Source organism: Neltuma alba, unplaced genomic scaffold (assembly GCF_004799145.2).
Source record: "Neltuma alba isolate B1F8T4 unplaced genomic scaffold, ASM479914v2 tig00003003_pilon, whole genome shotgun sequence".
Classification (NCBI taxonomy): Eukaryota; Viridiplantae; Streptophyta; class Magnoliopsida; order Fabales; family Fabaceae; genus Neltuma; species Neltuma alba.
The window spans coordinates 39,376-62,996 of record NW_021633101.1 but is presented as its reverse complement, the minus strand read 5'-3'; the positions used below and the strand labels follow the sequence as shown (position 1 = coordinate 62,996).

At 36.3% G+C, this 23,621-nt stretch overlaps 4 protein-coding genes across 5 annotated transcripts; all 4 read left to right on the top strand.

Annotated features, from left to right (window-relative positions):
- The first annotated feature begins 3,756 nt into the window (after positions 1-3,756).
- LOC114739986 (phosphoenolpyruvate carboxykinase (ATP)) lies at positions 3,757-8,950 on the top strand. Its single transcript, XM_028928100.1, has 13 exons — positions 3,757-3,885; positions 3,980-4,255; positions 4,747-4,925; positions 5,308-5,461; positions 5,555-5,639; positions 6,259-6,359; positions 6,561-6,859; positions 7,055-7,228; positions 7,324-7,389; positions 7,829-8,007; positions 8,106-8,275; positions 8,367-8,535; positions 8,633-8,950. Exons 2-13 carry the CDS (start codon positions 3,990-3,992, stop codon positions 8,774-8,776), a joined length of 1,986 nt encoding a protein of 661 aa, XP_028783933.1. The 5' UTR covers positions 3,757-3,885; positions 3,980-3,989; the 3' UTR covers positions 8,777-8,950.
- A 4,102-nt stretch (positions 8,951-13,052) lies between these two features.
- On the top strand, positions 13,053-16,720 carry LOC114739976 (mitochondrial carnitine/acylcarnitine carrier-like protein). 2 transcript variants are annotated; one of them, XM_028928090.1, is made up of 4 exons: positions 13,053-13,246; positions 13,462-13,468; positions 15,144-15,535; positions 15,962-16,720. In XM_028928090.1, exons 3-4 carry the CDS (start codon positions 15,144-15,146, stop codon positions 16,461-16,463), a joined length of 894 nt encoding a protein of 297 aa, XP_028783923.1. In that variant the 5' UTR covers positions 13,053-13,246; positions 13,462-13,468; the 3' UTR covers positions 16,464-16,720. The 2 variants fall into 2 exon arrangements, with proteins under 2 accessions (XP_028783923.1, XP_028783922.1); XM_028928089.1 differs by lacking the exon at positions 13,462-13,468.
- Positions 16,721-18,016: 1,296 nt separating this feature from the next.
- On the top strand, positions 18,017-18,886 carry LOC114739979 (uncharacterized). Its single transcript, XM_028928092.1, has 4 exons — positions 18,017-18,088; positions 18,207-18,356; positions 18,443-18,628; positions 18,707-18,886. The coding sequence occupies exons 1-4, from the start codon at positions 18,017-18,019 to the stop codon at positions 18,884-18,886; spliced, it is 588 nt and encodes a 195-aa protein (XP_028783925.1).
- A 1,563-nt stretch (positions 18,887-20,449) lies between these two features.
- Positions 20,450-21,274, top strand: LOC114739984 (abscisic acid receptor PYR1-like). The gene has a single exon (XM_028928096.1). It carries the CDS (start codon positions 20,450-20,452, stop codon positions 21,080-21,082), a length of 633 nt encoding a protein of 210 aa, XP_028783929.1. The 3' UTR covers positions 21,083-21,274.
- Positions 21,275-23,621: the final 2,347 nt, after the last annotated feature.

Here is a 23,621-nt window from a genome sequence, read left to right as displayed (position 1 = left end):
TGAATAAAATAGGATTAATATAATTTTCAGTATTTTAAATTTGTTCTTATTTTAGATTTGGTTTTTCAAGAATAATAAGGTATAAATTTTTATTAAATTATAATAATTAATATTTTAATTAAAAAATTTTAAAAAATAAATCTATAATTTAAAATTTAAAGGATTAAAATTAAAATATGGAGTCAATAAAATACAGCGGTGGTAATTTTTCAATGACGTGGTTGGTTCTTTTTTTTGTGCCGTCGTAGTCTGGGGAACCGACACCGAATCAAATTATTAATTTAATTATAACTAAGTATCAAAAAAAATTTATTCAAAATAAAATTACGAATACGAGAGTCTCAATGATAAATCAAGCGAGTTTTTCAACCAAAATTTTTTGTGTTCATAACTATCCAAAACTAATATTTACAGCTCATTTTCTTCTTTTTTTAAATTAACTGTAATTAAATTCAATGTTGCTTTGTTTTATTTTAATTTTTGCTCATGACGTAGCACTTAGTCGGAGGCCGGCTCGGCCACTTCTCATCTTGCCATATCCCAGCGCACTAGGCGGCTGACGTGGATGCTGCTCACTCATTGACCAAAGACCGATTCGTCGCCCCTCCCAACCCAAGTGCAGACCTTTTCCCTTTTCCTTTGACATTTTTAAAAGATTACGCACAAACGAAAAATATAAAAAGTTACAAATTTAAGGTTGTTGGATTTATGGATTAATACCATTTTAAAAACGAAAAACCTGGAAGCTTTTTGATATTTCCCTTACCAGCTGTACAGTTCCCGTGTTCATATTAAAATTGAGTTATCCTATCCTCTTATATTTTTATTATGAGGACTTCAATTAACAGGTGATAGATATCACTTATTTTTTTGGGCAGAGATAATAGGTTAAACGTATCGAGTTTTTGTACATAATTTTATAGTCATTATAGCTTACTTTTTATAATTTCTTAAAATATATGAATGCTACTATAATGTATAATCTGATTAGATTAGATCAATGCCTCGACCTGATTTAACATGGAGTCACTGCTCGGTGTCTGCTGTTAAATTAATTTTTAACAAATGTTATAAAATTTATTTTTGTTCTTTGCTTTTATTTATCTCTAATATATTTTTTCATTGGTTTATTTTTATTTATTTTTGCTTTATCCTATAGTTGTCTCTTCTGATCATGTATTTCATTTTCTTACTTTGATTTTTATCTTGCCTCCATTTGATCCTCTTGATTTTGTTTTGAAGTTTACTTGTGTCTTTTAATTTTATTGGACTTTAATTTGATTCATTTACTTTGTGTTATATTTCACTCTTGATTTCAATTTTATTTCATAATCCAGTCATTATTCTCAAAAGGCCTTTTTTTTTAATTTTGACATTTTCAAATTAAAGTGTGGAAGGTTGAACAAAAAAGTCTCATGCAGCTCATCAGTATAATAAAATGAATTTATTAATCAGATCCGAGTAAATCAGAGGAAAAAATCAAGTCAAGTAACCAAATTGAAATTTTAAATATAGTAAAAGAATCAAATCAAATTAATCTAGATTAAAAAGTTAAATATAAAGCAGCGAAAACAAAATGGCCAGTTAAATGTAAAGGATCAAATTAAAATTTGAGAAGTGACCTGGAGCTAGCTTGGATGATAAAAGGAAGGCGAGGCTTGACCTGTAAGCTTAGATCACTTATGAGAAAAAAATTAAAAAATATCAAAAGAACAAAAAGTAAATTAAAATGTAAATAATTATCCTTAATTTAGAGTCAATGGCAAATAATCTCCCAAACGTTTTAAAGTTAACGACCAACTTGGTGAGTTCTATTTTTTTTTTTTTTAAACAAAAAACACCCTACTATTATCATGGCCGTGATCCCCGAACGCAAATGGAATTTGTCAAATCACATTAATGAAGAACCCGTGGCATATTAGATGATAAGAATTGAGTGAAGGACAAAAGTGTAATTATGTATTTGCACTTTCTAGTCTTCCTCTCCTTTTATTTCGTCCCAGTCATGCGCAATTTCTGCAGACAATTTCTCTATGATGATAAATGGGTGGAAGGTGAGAACGACACTTTAGCCCTTTGCCCAAGCTATATACAAAAAAAACCAATACCCCTCTCATAATATAAAATCTAGTTTATCAATTTAAAAAATTAGTTAAGTTAGTTATTTATTATAAATAGTTATTGTCTTTCTTAGAATATCCTTACTAATCATGTATATTAACTAAAATTACTATTTAATGAACCCTGTACAACTACAACAAAACTATTTTGAAAATAAATAAACAAATATAAAGAAGTGAATTAGAATCTTATGTTTAAGACCAATTTGAAAGCTAAACAAGTTTTTATATTAAAAACTAGAGGTTGTATATAAATACTCCTCATGTCCTCAATATAAGACTCATTTAACTCATTTGATTAGATTAAGAAAGTTAGGTAAGTTAGTTAATTATAAGAAATGTGACACGTTTTTTTTTCTAAAATATCATAATTATCTTTCTTAATACCCCATCTTCTATTTGATTATGGTTGAGGGAGTATCCATAAGGCTAATTTAGAGAAAATTGATAAATATGAAAAATGGGTCTTATATTTAGGATCAAAACCAACTCAACAATTAGGTCATTTATTAAAAATCAGAGGAGTACATAATTATCACGTATTCTACATTAGATGTCATGTTTTCTTAATTAATCTGAGATAGACAGTTTTGTTTATGAGATAACAGAAATATTAATGATGTCATGTTTTCTTAATCAACCTGAGACAAACAAGTTGAAACATTAATGGTAAGTGGTTTTCGGGGAGATGAATAAAGTTTAAGAGAGTTTATCGTAACTTTAAAATGGTAGGAAGGTAATTTCATCCAGGCTTATAAGAGATTAAAATGAAATTGAAAATTTGACCAAAAATAAAACAAAATTCAGACACGAAAGGCATGGAGTATTATTTTATTTAAATAAATCATTTATTTTCCCGCCGGGGGCGGCCCGGGGGGGTGTTGGGTTTTGACATGATAATATTTCCCTCTCGGACCATACAAAAGAAGAATCAGACAGGCAAATAAAAGCGCACACTACTCGGAGCATGAGCATAAACCGAAGCAATGGCTGTTGGCTGATCTGGTTAGAAATGGGCCCCACCTTCTTTTAACTTCATCTTCCATTCTCGCGGCGACCGGACGCCGTCATCCTTTCTCTTCCTCCATCTCTATTCCTAATAATTCCATCCCGAATTTCCCTATCTTTTAGACACCGTCAATTTTCATTGATCACATTTCTTCCATTTTCTCGAAATTAATTTCCCTTTTTCCCGTACCTCCATGATTTCTTAAAAATTTAATATAAATATCTTTTAAATTTCATTGATATATTGGTTGAAAATCTGTCAGTTTCAGGGAAACTTTTTGAAAAATAAAGTAAAAAGCAAAGAATACAATAAACAAATAGGTAACAACCAAAATAATACTCGTACTATATGAATACTCCACTCCGTATGATTCATTAGAGTTAGAGACCAGGATTAGATCCGGTAGGGATGAGGAGCAGAGGATCGGAATTGAGGACGATTTTGTCTGACCCCGATTCTCATGTATCGGATATTGAGAGTCTCTGATTTTCATTACACGGAGCTTGACTCTGACTGGGGATAAAATTTAACCAAGTATGGTTAGATGTTGACCCTGGTTAAGAGCTGCTCCCAACTGAACCCTTTATAAGGGCAACTCCGCCTCGCATATCTGCAACACCCTCTCGTTTTTGCTCATTATCTCTCTCACTCGCATTCTCCTCATATGATCCATCATTTAATTTCACGACCTACTTCCCCTCTCCCTCATCATTAGCTTCCCCTTCCTCATTCTCGCATCCTCCTCCAAATCAACAGGTCATCTCTCTCTCTCTCTCTCTTCCTTCGGGGTTTTTAAAGGCAGTTTTTTTGTGCTCTGTTTTTATATGTGACGATGGATTTCTGTTTGCAGGGAGACGAAGATGGCTGCGAATGGTAACGGAGATTTCAGCTTCGAAAATGGTAACGGGACGGCACGCAACGGACTGACGAAGATTCAGACGCACAAGAAGCAGAGAGAGGTTTGCCACGACGACAGTGCTCCTCCGGTGAAGGCTCAAACCATCGATGAGCTTCACTCGCTCCAGAGGAAGAAGTCTGCTCCCAACACTCCCATAAAAAACAATCAGACCACCTTCGCCTCTCTGTCCGAAGAAGAGCGCCAGAAACTGCAGCTTCAATCCATCAGGTACACAACGTCATAATCACCGTCACCGGTAAATAATAATATTCAAAGTTATTAATTAAAACATTTTAATCAGAAAGGGAACGATACAATGTGTATGTGGGGCCCGATCCGAGATGTAAACCGAGGAAAATGGAAAATAGAAAACCGTCACGCGGAGATGATCTTGAAGGACTCGAATGATATTGATGGGGGACCCAAGATGACGGGCCTGTAATAAAAACGACACCTTTGCAGATGCCCCATTGCGGCCAATTCGGATCCTCTTCCATCATGGCGCTAACACGGATCTTTCCCATTAAACTAAGTCGGATCATTTACCAAGCTCTGTTATTTCTCACTATCCGAGACGATTCGCTTATATGATCTCTCTGTAAAACTGGATCCAGTTAACGCGGTTTAACAAAACAACTTAGAAAATGTATTACTGAAGACGAAACAAAATATTGGACTATCTTTTTGTGTAACTAATCCTTTTTTGGGTGTTGGAACAGTGCTTCTTTGGCTTCGCTGACGAGGGAAACCGGACCCAAGGTGGTGAAAGGAGACCCGGCTAGGAAATCGGAACGCTCTGCGGTCTCTCATGTATCGCACCACCATGTCACACCCACCATCAGCGTCAGCGACAGTTCCTTAAAATTTACGCATGTTCTCTACAATCTCTCCCCAGCTGGTATTTTCTAATCCTTTGCGCTTTTATGTTTCCTGAAAAATCGTATCTTTCGGCGTTACTTGTATCTTGCGGTTCACTTGGTCTGTTTTTCCCTCCTTTTCTGTTCTTTCACCTGTTACGTCAATAAGTACATGTAGCGTACGAAAATGAGTTAAGCCTCACCCTTATGCAATTGCATATTTTGTGTTTGGAGTTTTGAACGGACTTAGTCAGCAATAGCATAATAACAACTGATGAATAAAATATTCGCCTTGATTTATGGAAGTCTACGTATAATCTTCGAATTTCGTAACCGTACAATTCCAGATACATAACGACACGTCATAATCTGGAATAAAAATAAAATATACGACCGTTGAGTGTTTTTATGGGCTTGATGCAGAACTGTATGAGCAGGCGATTAAGTATGAGAAAGGGTCTTACATCACTTCTACGGGAGCCTTGGGAACCCTTTCTGGTGCAAAGACCGGACGATCTCCCAGGGATAAACGTGTTGTAAAGGATGACGATACTGAGGCTGAGCTTTGGTGGGGAAAGTACGTAATTCTCTCTCCCCACTTCCTCTTCCATTTTCTCTTTTATTTTTATACGTTTTGATATTGAGCTTCTGCGTGTTTGGTGCTTTATAGGGGTTCGCCGAATATTGAGATGGACGAGCATACTTTCTTGGTAAACAGAGAAAGAGCTGTTGATTACTTGAACTCTTTGGACAAGGTCATTTCTCTATCTTTTTTCTCTTTTGGCATGGTACTTGTTTGAAAAAAGGCCTCCCTGAAAGGAAAGAGCTATTAGTTAATAATAATATACATTATGAAACATATATATTGCCAACCAAATATATATATTTTTTGATCCACCATTATAAGATATTATTTTGCTTTTATATGATGGTAACGTGGGGATGGTGCTGGTATCGTTCATTTGTCCAAGTTGGCGAAACATCCCCTTACAACTTATCTCTTGGGTGTAGTGACATGACGTGTCACACACACAGTCGTTGTGTCTATTATTGAGAGGTATCGTTTTCCTAGGCGGAGCCTTGTATTTATTATGCACAAGTCGTATTCATGCTGTTGGGACCTTAGCTTCCCTGCCAGGGCAAAATTATTAAGGATATATGCTTTTGCAAGATTGAGCCCTCAGAGCAGCCTGATTGTAAATAGAACAGATTGGCAGCATTAGAATAAAAATCCAGCTGAGCTTGGATGGCATCTACAGTATGAGAAATAGTTGTAACACCAAGTTGTGTTGTCATGATAGGAATATATTTTCCTTGGAAAGATGCCTTTTTTTAATCAATCTAATTCCATGGATGATAATTCTCAATTTGCAGGTCTTTGTCAATGATCAATTCTTGAACTGGGACCCTGAGAACAGAATCAAAGTCAGGATAGTCTCTGCCAGAGCTTACCATTCATTGTTTATGCACAACATGTAAGTAAATCATAAGAATGATAAACCGCCATTATCAACTGTTATTTGCTTATTCTTTCAGATAAGGCCGCCAGATAAGTCTCCTCATCGTTGAAATTAAGCTTTAATTTATATTATGATCCATGCTTGAGTGGAGGAAAAGGGTGAGAAATGAATGTGTATTAGTTGAGTGTGCAAAATGGATAACTGGGTGGGTGGCAGGTGTATCCGACCCACTCCTGAAGAGCTGGAGGAATTCGGTACTCCGGACTTCACTATATACAATGCTGGGCAGTTCCCGTGTAATCGTTATACTCACTACATGACATCCTCTACTAGCATAGACATTAATCTTGCTAGGAGGGAAATGGTCATCCTCGGCACACAGTACGCCGGGGAAATGAAGAAGGGTCTTTTCAGTGTTATGCATTATCTCATGCCTAAGCGTCAAATCCTCTCTCTTCATTCTGGCTGCAATATGGGCAAAGATGGCGATGTTGCTCTCTTCTTTGGTTTGTCAGGTAGAGTATCATAACCATCCACGTCGGAATACGGTGCCTCCGGACGCTGCCCTGCCTTATCTTCCTCTTCTTAATCCTCCTTGTAGCCATACTTGAATCATTTGTATGAATAATGCTTACTACTCCGTATGGGGTATGGCTTCTTCCAGCCTCCCTTGATCTGTTCTCATGGTTACTTCTCTTCATCCATATCAGGTACGGGAAAGACAACTCTTTCTACGGATCATAATAGGTATCTGATTGGAGATGATGAACATTGTTGGAGTGAGAATGGTGTCTCAAACATCGAAGGTGGCTGCTATGCCAAGTGTATTGATCTATCCAGAGAGAAAGAGCCCGATATTTTTAATGCAATCAAATTCGGTACAGGTAATATATATCTCAGGATCACTTCGATGTAAACTATCCTTTCCCATTTATATATGTTTTCTTAATTCTTAATGATAATGTTTTTCTACTGTCAGTTTTGGAAAACGTCGTATTTGATGAGCATACACGCGAAGTAGATTATTCTGACAAGTCAGTTACAGGCAAGTACCAATTTCTTAAATCAAAATTATCTTAGCTGCCGTTGTTTAACATGTTTGAAACGATTTTGATAACGTTGAGTGATGACTTGATTTGTTTCAATTAAATAATTTTGAGGAATTGACGTGTGAATGTGATTATGATGACAAATGAGTTGACTTTGCTTGTACGGTGGTGGGGATCGTAATCGCACCTCATCTGTTGGGTAAAGTCAACTCATTACAATATAACACAAGATTCCGTAAGCATGTTTACTATCAATACAAAATATAGCTGCTGATAAAATGACTTTGTGGTTAAATTGTTTACGGTCTTCACAGCACCTAATTAATAATCTAAAACTATAAGGACCACTTGCGAATTTCTAAAATATTAAGAATCAAACTAAAAAGTCTAACAGAGTAAAACACCTCCAACTTTTTTTTCCCCTCCTTATTGCAGAAAACACTCGAGCTGCTTATCCCATTGAGTATATACCAAATGCAAAGTTACCATGCGTGGGACCTCATCCAAAGAATGTTATACTTTTGGCTTGTGATGCATTTGGCGTGCTCCCACCAGTGAGTAAGCTAAGCTTGTCTCAGACCATGTATCATTTCATCAGTGGATATACTGCCCTGGTAATTTATCGCAACTAACTTATTACACTCTTGTTTTTTTCGTATTACACCTCAAACCCTCCTTAATTTTTTTTGCTCCTGCCAATTAATGACCAAAGGTGGCTGGTACTGAAGATGGTATAAAGGAGCCTCAGGCCACATTCTCAGCTTGTTTTGGTGCAGCATTTATAATGCTACACCCAACTAAATATGCTGCAATGCTTTCTGAAAAGATGCAGAAGCATGGCGCTACTGGATGGCTCGTCAACACTGGTTGGTCTGGTGGGAGGTACGGTTAAAGTTTTAGCTCAATAAGTTCTGATCACTTGAGTAAAACAGTGTCTTGCAAAATCTGAACTTGTTGCCTTGGCCAATTACAGCTATGGTTCTGGAAGTCGTATCAAACTGTCATACACAAGGAAGATTATTGATGCCATTCACTCGGGAAGCCTCTTGGAGGCAAACTACAAAAAGACTGAGATTTTTGGGCTCGCGATTCCTACTGAAGTAGAAGGAGTTCCTTCTGAAATTCTGGAACCAGAGAACACAGTAAGTTGAACTATGTTTTCATTACCTCTTGTTGTGGTCTTTTCCAGAATATCCTTTCCAGAATATCTCTTTACATGGAATTTTTGTTGGATTGCAGTGGTCAGACAAACGGGCATACAACGAAACTCTGTTGAAGCTAGCTGGTTTGTTCAAGAAAAATTTTGAAACCTTCACAAACTACGCGAAGGGGAATGACAACAGTTTGACCGAAGAGATTCTTGCTGCCGGTCCGATCTTCTAATGCTTGGGACTTGAGTGCTGCTAAGTTGAATGGGGCTTGCTTGCTTATATGTCAGAATAAAAGAGTCGTTAGATTTTCTTTGGTATTGCCCCGTTCGATTGATATGTATTTATCACTATTATATTCTTGAGATTAAGTTTTAGTTAAATCCTTTTCTTTTCACTCTAGCAAAAATGGTTCAACTCTTCATTATCACTGACATAAATTTAATTAATTGGTAGAAAGAGAGAAGCAGGGAAGAACTGAGCTAAATTCAGAACCTGACGGCAGTTTTGGGTGCTTTATTTTATGGGCATCTAATGCTTAGCAGTATTTTAACTTCGCCTTAACTGTTGAAGATGAAGCTTATGACCGCGTATAACATAAAAAAAATTATACAAAATGAAGGAGTTATAGCTATGACCACGCGTGCTTCCTAAATCCTAATGACAAAATTAAATATTGATCACTCAACATTTGTATGGCATAAACTAGCAATAGTAATATATACGATACTCGATTTTTTCCCACACAACCATTTAAACTCTCCATCATAAATTGTACGACTATCCCTTCATCCGAAAGGCCTTCAAGTTCCAACCGGACATGCTTGACAAGTCAATTGTCGAATTAAGTGGGGGAAAAAAAAAGCTCTCCCAAGAATAACAAACTTGAAACTTCTGGCAGATTGAAATTAAAGAGGACGATGGAGTTACTTTATTCCCTAAGAGGCAATAGCACTTACAACACAGTACAAAAGAAAAGAAAAGAACCACGGAGCATTAATATCTTGTTCTATTTGCCCCACTCCACGGATATGGTGGGAACCAGTGATCAATCAAATAGAGCTCTGTTTGTTCCCTGATCAAACAAGATATTTTGTAACGCTGTACGAAGGAAGCCGAAGTTTATGAACTCCACAGAAAAAGTTGTCAACAGGAGACAGTTCAATGTAAGCTAACAAGTTAGGGGCGTTTAAATGAGTGTGAGTTATTGAGTTAAATGAGAGGAAAAAAGTTTACAAGCAAGAAATGTAAACTCCAGTAAACCGAACTTAAAACACTGCTTTGGTTAATACGATTTGTCACATGAATGAAGAAGAAGATTCATAGACTCCAACGCGATTAGACAATACCCCTATGTGGTAATCATTATTTCTGGTCCTATGAATAGACAATTCGGACAAAAGAATTTCAGAGAGGTACCTCGTCAATTATACAGACGGAAAATCAGCTTCTTTTATATCATGATTTGGGTGTGTCTTTATGCCCAACAGAGCAGATCTTGGATCAAATTCCTCATACTTGCAGTTCCCTACTGTAAATTGGTGACCCTCTGTTTCTACTTCAAATAGCAATGCGGGAAAAATGTTTGGGTGAAAATTAAGTCATGATTTTAAAAATAATATTACAGTAAATATAAAAGAAGAGTTTTATCTTAACATGAAAGCACTTTTTAAAAGTGTTTTTAGAGTGATTCAGGGTCTGTTTGGGTCAGCGTTTGCTGACCCAAAAACAGCTTAAATTTTAAATTAAGTTGGGCTGAGAGAATGAGGGCGTTTGGCAAGGCTTGAAGTTCACTGGGCTTATCCAATTTTAAGCTACTGAAACGCCTAGTTAGAATAAGCTCCAAGAAGGAGCTTATTCTTATATCAGAGGAGCTTAAAGCCGTTCTGCCATGTCAAATAATTTTTGTTTTTTCTTTTTCATATGCCTTTTCCTCCCTCAGTCCCTCGAGCCAGCTCACTTTCACAATCTTCACACGTTTTCACTGAGAGCTCCCACGCTTCTCCGCTACTGGTATAAAGTAAATTCACATTTTCCCCTTATTAAAAATTTATAACACTTCTTTATGTTTTTCCCCCTCTCTATATTATAAGCATATTCTTTTAATTCTTCCAAAAACCACATAAAAGAAAAGAAAAAGAGAAGTATGGGATGAGGTTAAATTTATAATATTTTTTATTTCTATTATTGTTTTCCCTATCTTAAATCCTTGTTTATTTTATATAGTAGTTTTAACTAATTATTTGTTTCGTTTTTATTTGCCTTATTTTTTTTTCTCATTTCTCTAATGTTTTCGAATTTAATTCACTTAATCAATTTTATTTACTCATATAAAATTAATTTGAATTTATTCTCTTATCATTTTTTTAATCATGTTTCACTTTATACTTAAAATATTTTTAACGATTTCTCTCAATTTTAATTCACTCATTAAATTTGACTTCTTCATTATATTATCTCAATTTTTTTTATGTTTCAATTTATGTTTAAAATATTTTTTATGATTTCTTTCAAATTTTAAAATTTAATTCACTCATTAAATTTGATTTCTTCAAATTAAATTATTTTAATTTCATTATATTATGTGAAATCAATTTTTTATCATGTTTCATTATTTATTAAAACTCATACCCATTTTGGTAATTTTTCAGCCGAACTTACTTTTGCTTAACTATAATCCAAACAAGCTTTTACCAATCTTATTTTTACAAACTAACTTTTCTGAATTTCAATCCAAACACAATTCAGCTTATCCAATTTAACTTTTACCAACTTCACTTTTTCATAAGCTACTTTTTCTATAAGCTGCTTTTCCAATCGCTGATCCAAACGGGCACTCAAGCACCCCAAAGATGGAGCTATAAGCATTCCCTACTTTTGGATGGAAAATGTCAATTCTTTGTTGCTTGTTTTGTCTTCGATTTCTTTCACCCGACATCTAACCACCTTGCACAGTTCTACTTTCAATCTTGGAACAGCTTGGTAATGTAATAGGGGACTGTAAGTAGTGTGCAGAAGCCACTTCCTTAAAGAGACTTGAATAAGCCTAAATTAACACCAAAGCAACCAGTAAACTTAACCATCTTTGCTTGTATTTATTGTCCTTGTTAAAATATACCTCCTGTTTTGACAGCTAAATAAGCCATTTAAACCGAGTCCAACTTGTCCATCTTCACAATATTGCCGGAAACCAACTCGATCCGTACAAAGCTTTTCCACTGAAGAAAATTTGGAGAGGCCATTAATCTGGTTACAACCATGTTCAACTAAGTTTTCCTATCTGCTTAAGTGATAGTGTTTCATATTGGACGGGCATTTGGCTTTGACTATCTGACTCAGTTCAGCCTTTAAGGGCTAATGCTTTTTGTTGACTATCAATATTAGCATATTGACAATTGACAGATATAAGAAGTATCTGCCTACTCATACTCGCCAATAGGGAACAAGGGTTGTACATTTATAATATATTAATATTGTATTCTCTATTTTCTTTGTTTTTAGCATCATTTGGTTCCAAAATAAACCCAGATTAATCTTTAAAAAAAAAAATCGTCGTTCATGTCCATTAAAATCTAGATTTCTGGCCCAATAACTCCGGTCATTACCCTTGTAGTTTTCCGCGATTTGTTAAAATTTGACCGCAATAACGATCCATTATTCGCACATTTATGGTTTAAACGAAAAAGGAAACGATTAACGCAATCCGTGCGATATTTTAGTCCATTTTACTCCCTTTCTCATACTAAGAAAACAAATTAATTTTTGTCCCAAAAGATTAATTCTCATCTCAATTTAATAATGTAAAAAATAATTACGATGATATATGAAATCTATAATATGCCATGCGTTCATAAGTTATATATGTGATTATAACGTAATTCATTATTTAATTAGCGTGACTGTTTCCCCCCTTTCAGACACTAGGAGTATCCTTTGAGGTAAAGAGGACAAATATTGAATTTAATTAAGCTTCATATATTAAAAAGTTAGAAAATCAAATCCCTAAATATTTGTTTGAAGAATATGAACTCATACTACTCAGATCCATCTTTGTTTGCCTATGATTTTTAAATTAGGCCGCTTGCTCCATATATATATATATATATTGTTTTTTTTAATTGAATATTAGATTGATTATAAAATTAAAAATTTTATCTTTATACTGACAACCTGGAAAGGTTATTTCATATAGAAAATTGATATTGAAATCCTAAAAATCCCTGCATTAATATATTAAGAAAATAACAGAAGATATGAATTTTCCTAAAATTTAATAAATCATCTTTTAGCCTGTAACTAAAGTAGCACTCCAATGCTGATTAGTTTTATCATGGTTTGTATTTTGTAAATAATGTATATCTTAACAAATTCATTCTTGTGTGCGTACTCAAATGTCATGCGCCTGCCGCTTGGCGAGTGGCAGTGAAGGAGCCCCTCTATCCCATTCTCCACCAACCACTGCCAAAATATGTGTACTTTTCAAGTCTGGCTTGTTTGGTGAGGGCTGGAGGGCGAGAGAGTGGCTGAGATTGGCTTTTGCTCCCATTTTCTTGCCCCCTTTCTCCCCTCTCTGACAATCTCTGTCGTATCTGTTTCTCACGGGTGTGCCTCTCTCTCCCCCTCTCTCTGGGCTGCGTCTCAGCCACACTCACGCTCTTCCTTACCCCCCACACTTATCGCTTGTGGCTCTGTATCCCTAGCAAAGGTTTCGTTTTCCCCTTTTTTCCGTTTCTTTATATCTTGATTCACGAACCCATTTCCCAACTTTACATTTCGAGCTTAGTAAAGCTACAGTCTTCGTTACGGCTTTACATTGTGGATAGATAGTTTTTCTACTCTGTCTTGTTTGTTTAATCTCAGATTCGTCTATCTGATTCATTTTCATTCTGCTTTACATCTGATTCCTTGGGACACAACTAGGGGCACGGTAAGATGCCAGCTTCTGTCCGAAGTCTCTTTTCTACGCTGAAAGTTCAAAGAATTAATTACTATTGATTTGCGAATGCCATCGATAATTTGATTCCTGATACTCCATATGAGTTTTGGCTTGAGTTGCTGCATTGGAAACAGCCTATGCAAGTTGTGTTTGGATCTTGAATCTGAGATTACGAAGTTTTGGTGTCAGGTCTCCATACCCGAATTGATCTTTTTTTCTGGTGACCATCAGTGAACTTGCTTGTTCCATTGCTTAGTGCCACTATTGTATTGCACATAATTTTTTTTTTTTAATTTGTCTTGTTTTGTGTGTCTGTGATTAACGGGTGCTTGTATCTAGCTGTGCGACTTTTTTTTTTTTTAAATAAAATATTTTTAAAATGTATAGTAGTATCGGTTTCAATACACATACTGAGGAATTGAATGTCAGGCTCTCTGTCACTGTTTTCTTTCCTAATCTTTAACGCAAGAAGCGAAGATATAGAGTCATTTTCTTTCGCCTGTCATAGGTTGAACTAAAATTTATTCATATTCGCTTTCAAGTTCTATTATACTTTTCTTCAATGCTTGTGCTATACTCTGAAAGAGTAGGTGGACCATAGGCATGCGCATACGTGGAGGGTATTTTGAGGGAATTTTCCATGGCATACATCTAGTCGGATAGTAGAATATTGATACACCTGATTCTAGTCGTTTAGGGATTAAATTTCTTATTAAGAATAATTATTAAATTTGATTGAAATCTCTCCTTGGACTTGCACCTTTTCCTTATTATTGAGTCACAGTGTCCCGGTGATTTTCACAAAACATCTGTTCGATGTTGCAATGCTTCTGTCAAGCAGAACTTGTAAAGTGCCGTAATAGCTTTCCATCTATTTCATTTGAAAGAAATGGTAAACCGGAACTATTGCATATTTAAAATTTTGTCTCTTCAGACGTTCTAAGCCTGTGAGTGTCATTGTAATCATCGGGTGGTGATGTTGCAATAAACATATCACGTAGCATTAGTGCATAAGGTATAAATGTCAATAGACCGCTTAATTTTGTTTAACATTTTTCAGTAGCTACAATCCCTTTTGGATGAAAAAGAATATGGCCTGGGCTGTCTACTTGAGAGTTGAGACAGTTGATGTTTTCTTATCTTACCCTTCAGAAGTTTGTAACGTCTGAATGCGGAAAGGAGGACTTATGTGAATTGGTTTTATCTCAAACATATGGCTGGATCGAACAGGTCCTTTCAGCTGTTGCCATTGTGTTACTTCTAAGTTGTTTTGTTGTATTGCTCCTCGGTTCAGTTTCTTGGCCGTTGAAGAACAAAAGGATACAGGGTGGATTTGAGCCGCTAAAACATAACTAATTAATCCAACATTGCTTCTGTAAGGAATGTAGATGCATCAACTATAACTTAGAATGTTATAGTTCTTTATATTAGATGCTTTTTAGTTAATCAATCTTCAGCTGACTGAGTGAAATTTTTTATTTGTCGGCCTTTCCATTGCTGGATTTGTATTTGGTTGAATGGTTTGTAACATTATTGATTTCAGACCCGACTTTCTTACTTTGCTCAATTTGGTTTTCTCAAGGACCCTAAATTTATCATATGGTAATTTAAATTCATGCTTCATATTACGTTATTTCAATCCTTTTTATTCCTCCTTATTTTGCAGATGGGAGACGTCGCTAAGGACCTTACTGCAGGAACTGTTGGAGGGGCAGCACAATTGATATGTGGACACCCATTTGACACCATAAAGGTCAAGCTTCAAAGCCAGCCCGCACCAGCCCCTGGCCAGCCTCCCAAGTATGCTGGCGCCATGGATGCAGTCAAGCAAACATTAGCAGCTGAAGGCCCAAGGGGCTTGTACAAAGGTATGGGCGCTCCACTTGCAACAGTGGCAGCTTTCAATGCTGTCCTGTTCACAGTAAGGGGACAAATGGAGGCATTGTTGAGATCGCATCCCGGTGCCCCTCTTACAGTAAATCAGCAGTTTGTTTGTGGTGCTGGTGCTGGAGTTGCTGTTTCCTTTCTAGCGTGCCCAACTGAGCTAATCAAATGCAGGTCACTGATTCTGTTATTCTGTTCACGGCCTTTTTTATTTCGTTTTCTACCTGAGGTGTTTTTTAATTAATCTCTGTGTTGATATAGCTTATTATTTTGAATGACTGCTTGTTTTCCCCCTCTACTTCTCTGTAATTTCTATGAGAGCTTCGCAATAATTACTTATTCACTGTCCCAAGTTCATATGTATGCATGCATCTTATTGTTTCATTTGTTATAACATATGAACTATAAAGGGCCTTACCAGACTTGATTTTGTCTCTAATTGTTGGCTGAAACAGAAGAATGAGTAATGAGAATAAGCTAAATTTTAGCCTAAAATTTGTAGTCTCGATTAATTTTCTCTGCCATTGTTACTGTTGATACATTAGTACTGGACTTATATATTGATCTTTCAGTTAACTGTTCGTTTCCTGATGCTATCAGGCTGCAAGCACAAAGTGCGCTGGCAGGTTCTGGAGCAGCTACTGTGGCTGTGAAGTATGGGGGACCCATGGATGTGGCCCGGCAAGTTCTCAGGTCAGAAGGGGGTGCGAGAGGTCTTTTTAAGGGCTTGGTTCCGACATTAGCTCGTGAAGTACCTGGAAATGCTGTTATGTTTGGTGTATATGAAGCAATAAAGCAATTAATTGCTGGAGGCAAGGATACTTCTGGACTTGGTAGAGGTTCTTTGCTAGTTGCTGGAGGCTTGGGAGGAGCTTCCTTCTGGTTCTTAGTGTACCCAACTGATGTTGTGAAGAGTGTGATTCAGGTAGATGATCACAAAAATCCCAGGTATTCTGGTTCATGGGATGCCTTTAGAAAGATTAAAGCTTCAGAGGGATTCAAAGGCCTCTACAAGGGTTTTGGTCCTGCAATGGCGCGAAGTGTTCCTGCAAATGCCGCTTGCTTCTTGGCTTTTGAGATGACAAGATCAGCTCTGGGCTGATCAGTTCTTATGAGGATACCATTTAGTGCCCAGGTCTCCCATTTTCTCTTAGTCTGGTCCCAAAAAGGCAAAAGCCATAATATTTATGTTCATTGCAATACAGCCCCACCCGTTCATCTTCTGTCAGTTCTTCAATCTTTAGTCTTCGAGGAATAATCATTCTTTTATCAGCAGTGATATTTACTTCTCGCTCCACACCTTCGTTCTATGTTCATGCTTGAAATTTTATAAAGGGGCTTGGATTGGTTGATCTGTCAGTGCCAGAAAGCGTGCAAGATGCTGATGCTGATTTAGAAGTGGATTGGCATATTTTCATTCAGAGACGGATAAATGGTTATGCGTTGGAAATATGTGGCAGAGAAAAAGTTGAAGTGTTACGGTTATCTGGATCAAACATGATTTTCTAAAAAAACACACACAGAAGATTTGGAATCTAACCATGCTGCTTTGGCACGAACAGTGACGTAAAACAAAAACCATTATTTGAAATATATCACGCATAAAAACGATGCTTTGAGTCGCCCGTCCCCACGAATAGTTCAAAATTGATCAAAAAAATAGAAAAAGAAAGGTGAAAAGGTCTGATAATGAATGGGCATAATTGCTTAATAGATAGACAGCTATAATAAATGATCATAAGTAAAATTATAAAACTGACAAGGATGCTTGCCACGTAGATATGCCCTCAAAGTGCTCCGAGCGAGGGATTGTTATCTTTCATGAATCAGAAATACTGAATCATTCATTTTCCGAATCATTAAATTCTGCCATGAACACAGTAAAAAGGCATGGATATGACGCTGGATTCCGACGCTGTGCTTGCGATGGGATTGCATGACTTCTGATACTGTGTCCATCATTGAAGCTAATGAATAGAACATTGTTAATGAATGTGACCTTTGTAGTTATGCCGTTTTTCCTTTTAACAAAGATGATTTTAACTATGCGTGGAGATGGATTCGAGTAACATTTTGATTAGGATTCTCTGGCTTGATCGTGCATATCTTTTTTAGAATTTTTTATACAACTATATAAAAAAAATACTTTTTAATGATTAAAATATAGTTTGACAAAGATTAATATAATTTTGTAAACACAAGGCAATATGTGATTTCGTATGGGTTTATAAAAAATATTCAATTTTTTCCAAAAATATATATATATTTATAAATGAAACTCAAGCTGACCCAACTAAATCGATCTCAATCAGAAAGTCAAGACCAAATACCAAGCCTATAAAACAGATTCAATATCAAAGCCAAGCCGATCATTGAGACCACCCATATGCCATTTTTCATTACAATGGTAATTTGCAGAAGTCTAGCTGTGTGACACGTAATTAACAAACTAGCGATTGACCAGTAAGGTCCTCTCATATGGATCCAAAAAACACGAGGGAAAGTGTAACTGCAGCAGCTGAAACATCTACTTACCTTTTTCTGAATCATCTCATTCTCATCAAATAATAACGCTTTAATCCCAAACCTAATTTCTGAATTATTATTGTTATAATGACCTCATTCTCATCTGAACACAAACAAACCTGTATTGTAATGGAAGAAGCCACACTACCATCTAACTCTTCCCTCCCTCTCATTTCTAGGGTAGATCATCTGGAGTTCATTGTGAGCTTCTCCCTTGATCCTTTTCTCTACATATTACTGAATTTCCCTCTACTTTCTGCATCAATCAATACCATTTTTTTTTTTGGGTTTTCCATTGATTATTGTGGTGCAATGGCAGATCAAATACTTAGAAAGGAAACAAACAGCGGGGAGCAATGCATACGCTGAGAAACGAAGCATGCCTCCGGATTTTACTGCAAAACAGAGTTACTATAAGGACACATTATTGCTGGATCGAGTGGCTTCTCTTGAACAGAGACTTTTCCAGGTGAGACTAAATTGAAAACTCACATATCAATTGTTGAGGTCAAGTAATATAGAAAATTGAAGATTGTGATTGGAATGTGATTATAGCTATGCCTGGAGATAGATTCAAGTAGCAGTTCATACCTGATGTCGCTTGCTTCAACACAAACATCAGGCGAATCTTCGTCCAGCCAGAGCACCAAGACAGAGATTTTCTACTCTTTCCCTACCTTCACCATCCCGCAAGACAGAGAAATTCCCCACACCCATCTTAACACACTTGATCCTTTACAGGTAATTTATCTGTCAACTTTGATTAGTTCTTCTTTTTGAGAGAACCCAGATTGCTAATTGATGTGTTGGGAAACGAAGAGTGTAAGGATGCAGGAAAAGGCAAGGAGAGAGGAGCAGCAAGAGATGAAAAATGGGAGTGCTGTGAAGGAGAAAGAGGAAAAGAACAGAGGAAAGAGGAGTGAGAGGAAAAGCAAAGCAGGAAAGAAAAGATCAGTGCCTCCTTCCACTTGGCCACATTTCAGGCTCTTAGGCTGCTAACTTAATCCTTTCCCCGTTGACACATTCCCTTCCCTTCCCTTCCCTTCAACATCTTTAAATATTTTCTGCATTTATTTCTTTGGACATTACATATGATGCACCTACTGGTCTTTTGACACCACCAAGCTCTATTTTATCGTGATTTCTCATCACCCAGCCTTTACTCTTGAGTTATTTATGTGCTTTTGAATGGGACGTTCCTTTCGTTTTTAAAGACACAAGAGGCTTAGGCTAATTGGCAGCTCAATTACTCTTTGTTAATATTTGGTGTTTGCCTGCTTTCTTTGTGTCCGGACAGGGATTCCATTAATCTAACTCAATCTTATTTAACTAAAAGATAAATCGCAAATATCTTGACGATTAAATGTCAAGCCAATCTGTTTTTTTTTTAATATATATATATATATATCAAAGTTGAATAATAAATTTCTGTACTTCGACAATATATTTTCAAAAAATAGCTAGACACGAATCCTCTTTTACCTAGTTATCTTGTAGCCTGTATAATCCATAAATTGGATCTGGCATGAACCATCTTTCGAAATCCCTTAAGAAACTATAGTTATTGTTAAATTCTGAATCTCTGAATATTTTTGCTTACTCATCAAAACTCAGGATTTTAAAGTTTTTTTCCTTAAAAAAATAACTAAATGTGCCCCATACGTTTGAATAAGGGAAAATGACTAAAAAAAAAGCTGAAAATTTGTAAATATCAAATAAAAAATATCAACAAAAATTTGTTGTCATTTACAAATTTAGTGTTATCATTACCAAATAAAATGTTATTACCAAACCTGATTTAAGATATAGTAATTTTCAGTTTTTTTTGTCATTTTCCCTTTAAATAATGAGTTATTATATTATACTACCTATCTGTTGCTCATGATTTGACACTTTTAAATATTTAACTGTAAATTTTGCGGATAGGATTGTTTGGAAAGTGCTGGAAACACTTTGAAAATGTATTTTCATATGATTCAGGATAAAACTCCTCTCACATATTTATTTTAAATTTCATAAAATTATTTTTAAAATTATGATTTGGTTTTTATCTAAATACTCTTCCGGTCCTTAATATAAGACTCATTTAACTAATTTGATTAGATTAAGGAAGTTAGGTAAATTAGTTAATTATAAGAAAAGTGACACATTTTTCCTAAAACACCATAATCATCTTTCTTAATATCCACCTCCCTCTTCTATTTGATTATGATTGAAGGAGTATCCATGGGGTAATTTAGAGAAAATTGAAAAATATGAGAAGTGAGTCTTATATTTAGGACCAAAATCAATTCAATAATTGGATCCTATATTAAAGACCGGAGGAGTATCTCTTTAGATGTGATTTCCAAAATCAGCTGGAGTTGGCTCGTGGCTTGCATGAGCTTAGCCAGGAGCCCAGGACCATTTGACGCTCCGAGGCAAAAGAAGGAAAAAAATCGCACGCATCGATCGCTGGTTTTTACGTACCCCTCTTCCAAAATTGCCCCTGTTCATCCCTCAATATCTCCTTCCCGTGTGACTCGCATCGATCGCTTCTTCCCCGCTCTCTCTCTGTCAACAATGGAGAAAGGCCAAAGCTTCACCTCTAAAGCGGACTCCGAAGTCAATAACCCGACCCAACACCACCTTACTGCTCCATCCGGCTTGACCAACGACGAGTTCGAAGGGCTGAAGCGGTCGGTGACGGAGCACCACACCTATATGGTGGGCTCTGACCAATGCTCATCCTTACTGGCGCAGCGAATCCACGCGCAGCCCGATACGGTGTGGTCAGTGGTGCGGCGTTTCGACAAGCCTCAGGTTTATAAGCACTTCATCAAGAGCTGCGCGCTCAAAGAAGGATTTAGAATGACCGTTGGTTGCACTAGAGACGTGAATGTGATATCAGGTTTACCGGCAGAAACCAGCACGGAGAGGCTTGATATACTGGACGATGACCGATACGTCACGGGTTTCAGAATTATCGGAGGGGAGCACCGGCTGAGGAATTACAGGTCGGTGACGACGGTGCACGGATTCGAGGGTGAGGGGAAGATCTGGACCGTTATTCTGGAATCTTACATAGTAGATGTACCAGAAGGTAACACGAGGGAGGACACGCGTCTGTTTGCCGATACCGTCGTGAAGCTCAATTTGCAGAAGCTGGCGTCCGTCACGGAAGGGATGAACTGTCGCGGTGACGGCGGTAAGTAGAGTCAAAGCCCACAAATCAAATAAAATACGAGCAACAGGATTCCCGAGACTACTATATTATTTAGATTTTTGTTTGTATTGTTTCTGTTTTTGGCGGAGTCGCGTTTTAACCGCGAACTGTGCATAAGATCATCCTCTTGTTTTACGAGTAATCTCACTGGGGTATATTTGGATGGAACAATTAAAGGTGAGGTTGAGGGTAATTCAGTCAATGCATGTGTACAAGAAATTTTGACTTGTGGATGGAAGACGCCCCGCCGGCGAAAAAATTAATGCAAACACGATTTTTAAACTAATTTCTTAAATCTGTATGTGTCATTTTTTATCTGCTGAAAGACGTAGTTTTGTGAAGAAAATGATACGGATATAAGATGAAAACGTTCCTTATATTTTAAGATGAAAAATAATCAATACTTTTTGTCTGCTAATTATAGAAATATAACCCATAGAAGTATTGTTCATCTTATAATATTTGTTTGAGATAAAAAATAAATTCACTATTACTCCCTCTATAGTGTAATCCTTTTTATAAGGTGCAGAGCAAACACAGAGTTAAATGTGGTCTTGTGCAACACTACCTCATGTACCTAATATAAGAAATAGTTAGCTAATTTGAATAGATTAAAGAAATTTATTAAGTTAATTATTTGAAAGAAATAATTAGGTGTTATCTTCTTTAAAATTATCCTTGTTAATCATATGTATTAGCTAGAATTACCATTTATATAACTACTATAAGGACTATCTTAGAAAAAATAGATAAATATTAGAGACAAAGTGGACTGTGATCTTATATTTAGAACTAAATTGAATATCAAACTAGCTTTTATATTAACTACAGAGGAAGTATCTTCGTAGAAATCTCCGAGTTTTCAGTTATCTTCTCTCTCTAACATATGACTTAGTTTTAGAAGCCAATCAGACTCGCTTCTCAAAATAATCAGATATCTGACTACGTTTAGATTCCGATTATTTTTAAAATCTTAAGCAAACACCTTGAAATTTGTTACAACTGATTATTTTAAAGAAAAAGGTATTTTTTGCTTAAACAAACGGGTAATTAGCTTTGTCAATTAGTGAGATTGAAAAGAACCACATCGTCCACCGATGAAGCGTAATGCAGAGTAGCAATCAGGAGATCTGGAATCAATGCTTCATGCCTCTTCCTTTCATTTTGGACCCTTTTTTCTCACTTTAATTCCCTCTCTCTATATATCCTTACGCACCCCCCCCCCCAAAAAAAAAAGATTAAACTGTTAAAGAAAACAAAAAAGTCGAATACTTCTGTCAATGAAACATGATGAATCATTTTTCAGATCAGACCTTTTTAACTGAAACATAATGTAATGTCGCATTTGAAAAAAAAGAACACAGTAAAAGAATATTGAATGGGGATGAAATCCTGGGGATTATAGGCATGTCAGCTTCGCATGTGGGAGATATCATACAGAGCAAGAATCTTGCTATGCATTAATTGAAGAGCATAGAGAATGTGCTCCGGTCGGAAGTTTGTCAGATCAGATTTACATAAAAGTTTGAATATAGATGTTAGTACCACTATATGTGTGGATTATATTTGAGGTAGAAATTAAATGTAGCTAAGGGCATATAAGAGTCAAGCAAAGCATAGATGTTGTAACTGTAAGGCATAAAGCTATAACACACACACAAAAAGAATGAGGAGGGTTGAGAGGTGTATGTAATAGCAGGTTGAGTTGAATGATCTAAATGGGGCTGAGTTGGAAGGATAAGATAAGGGATGTGTGGCTTTAGGAAGGCATTGGAGAGGGATGAAGCAATTCATTAGTGAGCAAATTGCTTATAGGTATGGTGGGAGAGTGTTGCTGTTGTGGGGCAGGGCCTCAGGTATAAAAGGTAAAAATGTATTTTCAGTTCTCTAATCAGTTAATATTTAAAATTCTGATATCAATTTTTTTGTAGGTATTATTAGGATTGAAGGAGTGACAAGATATTTAATAAAATTAAAAAATTAAAGTGAAACTTTATATAAAACTGAAAATAAATAAATGTGCACTTTTGTCCGTATAAAATGATGCGAACAAGTGTTGGGCATCTCTTGATTAGCAATGGAAGTTCGTATGCTGTATATCAACATCACCACGTCTGCCTGTCTCCTTCCATGTTGGCTGCTTCTTCTTTTTTTGGGGTTTTCAACAAATCATGTGATATTCAAAACTGTATTTTTCTTTCTTTTTTTTTGGCATAACAAAAATATATTCAACTCTCAGGACACAAAAGGTATGATGACTCTACGTCATCCTCACCTTCCTTTGACTTATCACCGGCAGTCTGCTCAAGGTTCCAAACTCAACATTGGCAACTAAACACGAGGGTTGTGCTCGTTGCGGGACTTAACCCAACAACTTACGGCACGAGCTCACGACAGCCATGCACCACCTGCGTCCGTGTTCCCGAAGGCACCCCTCTCTTTCAACAGGATTCGCGGCATGTCAAGTCCTAGTAAGATTCCTCGCTTTGCATCGAATTGTAACTTGGATTGATTTGAACATTGATCGGA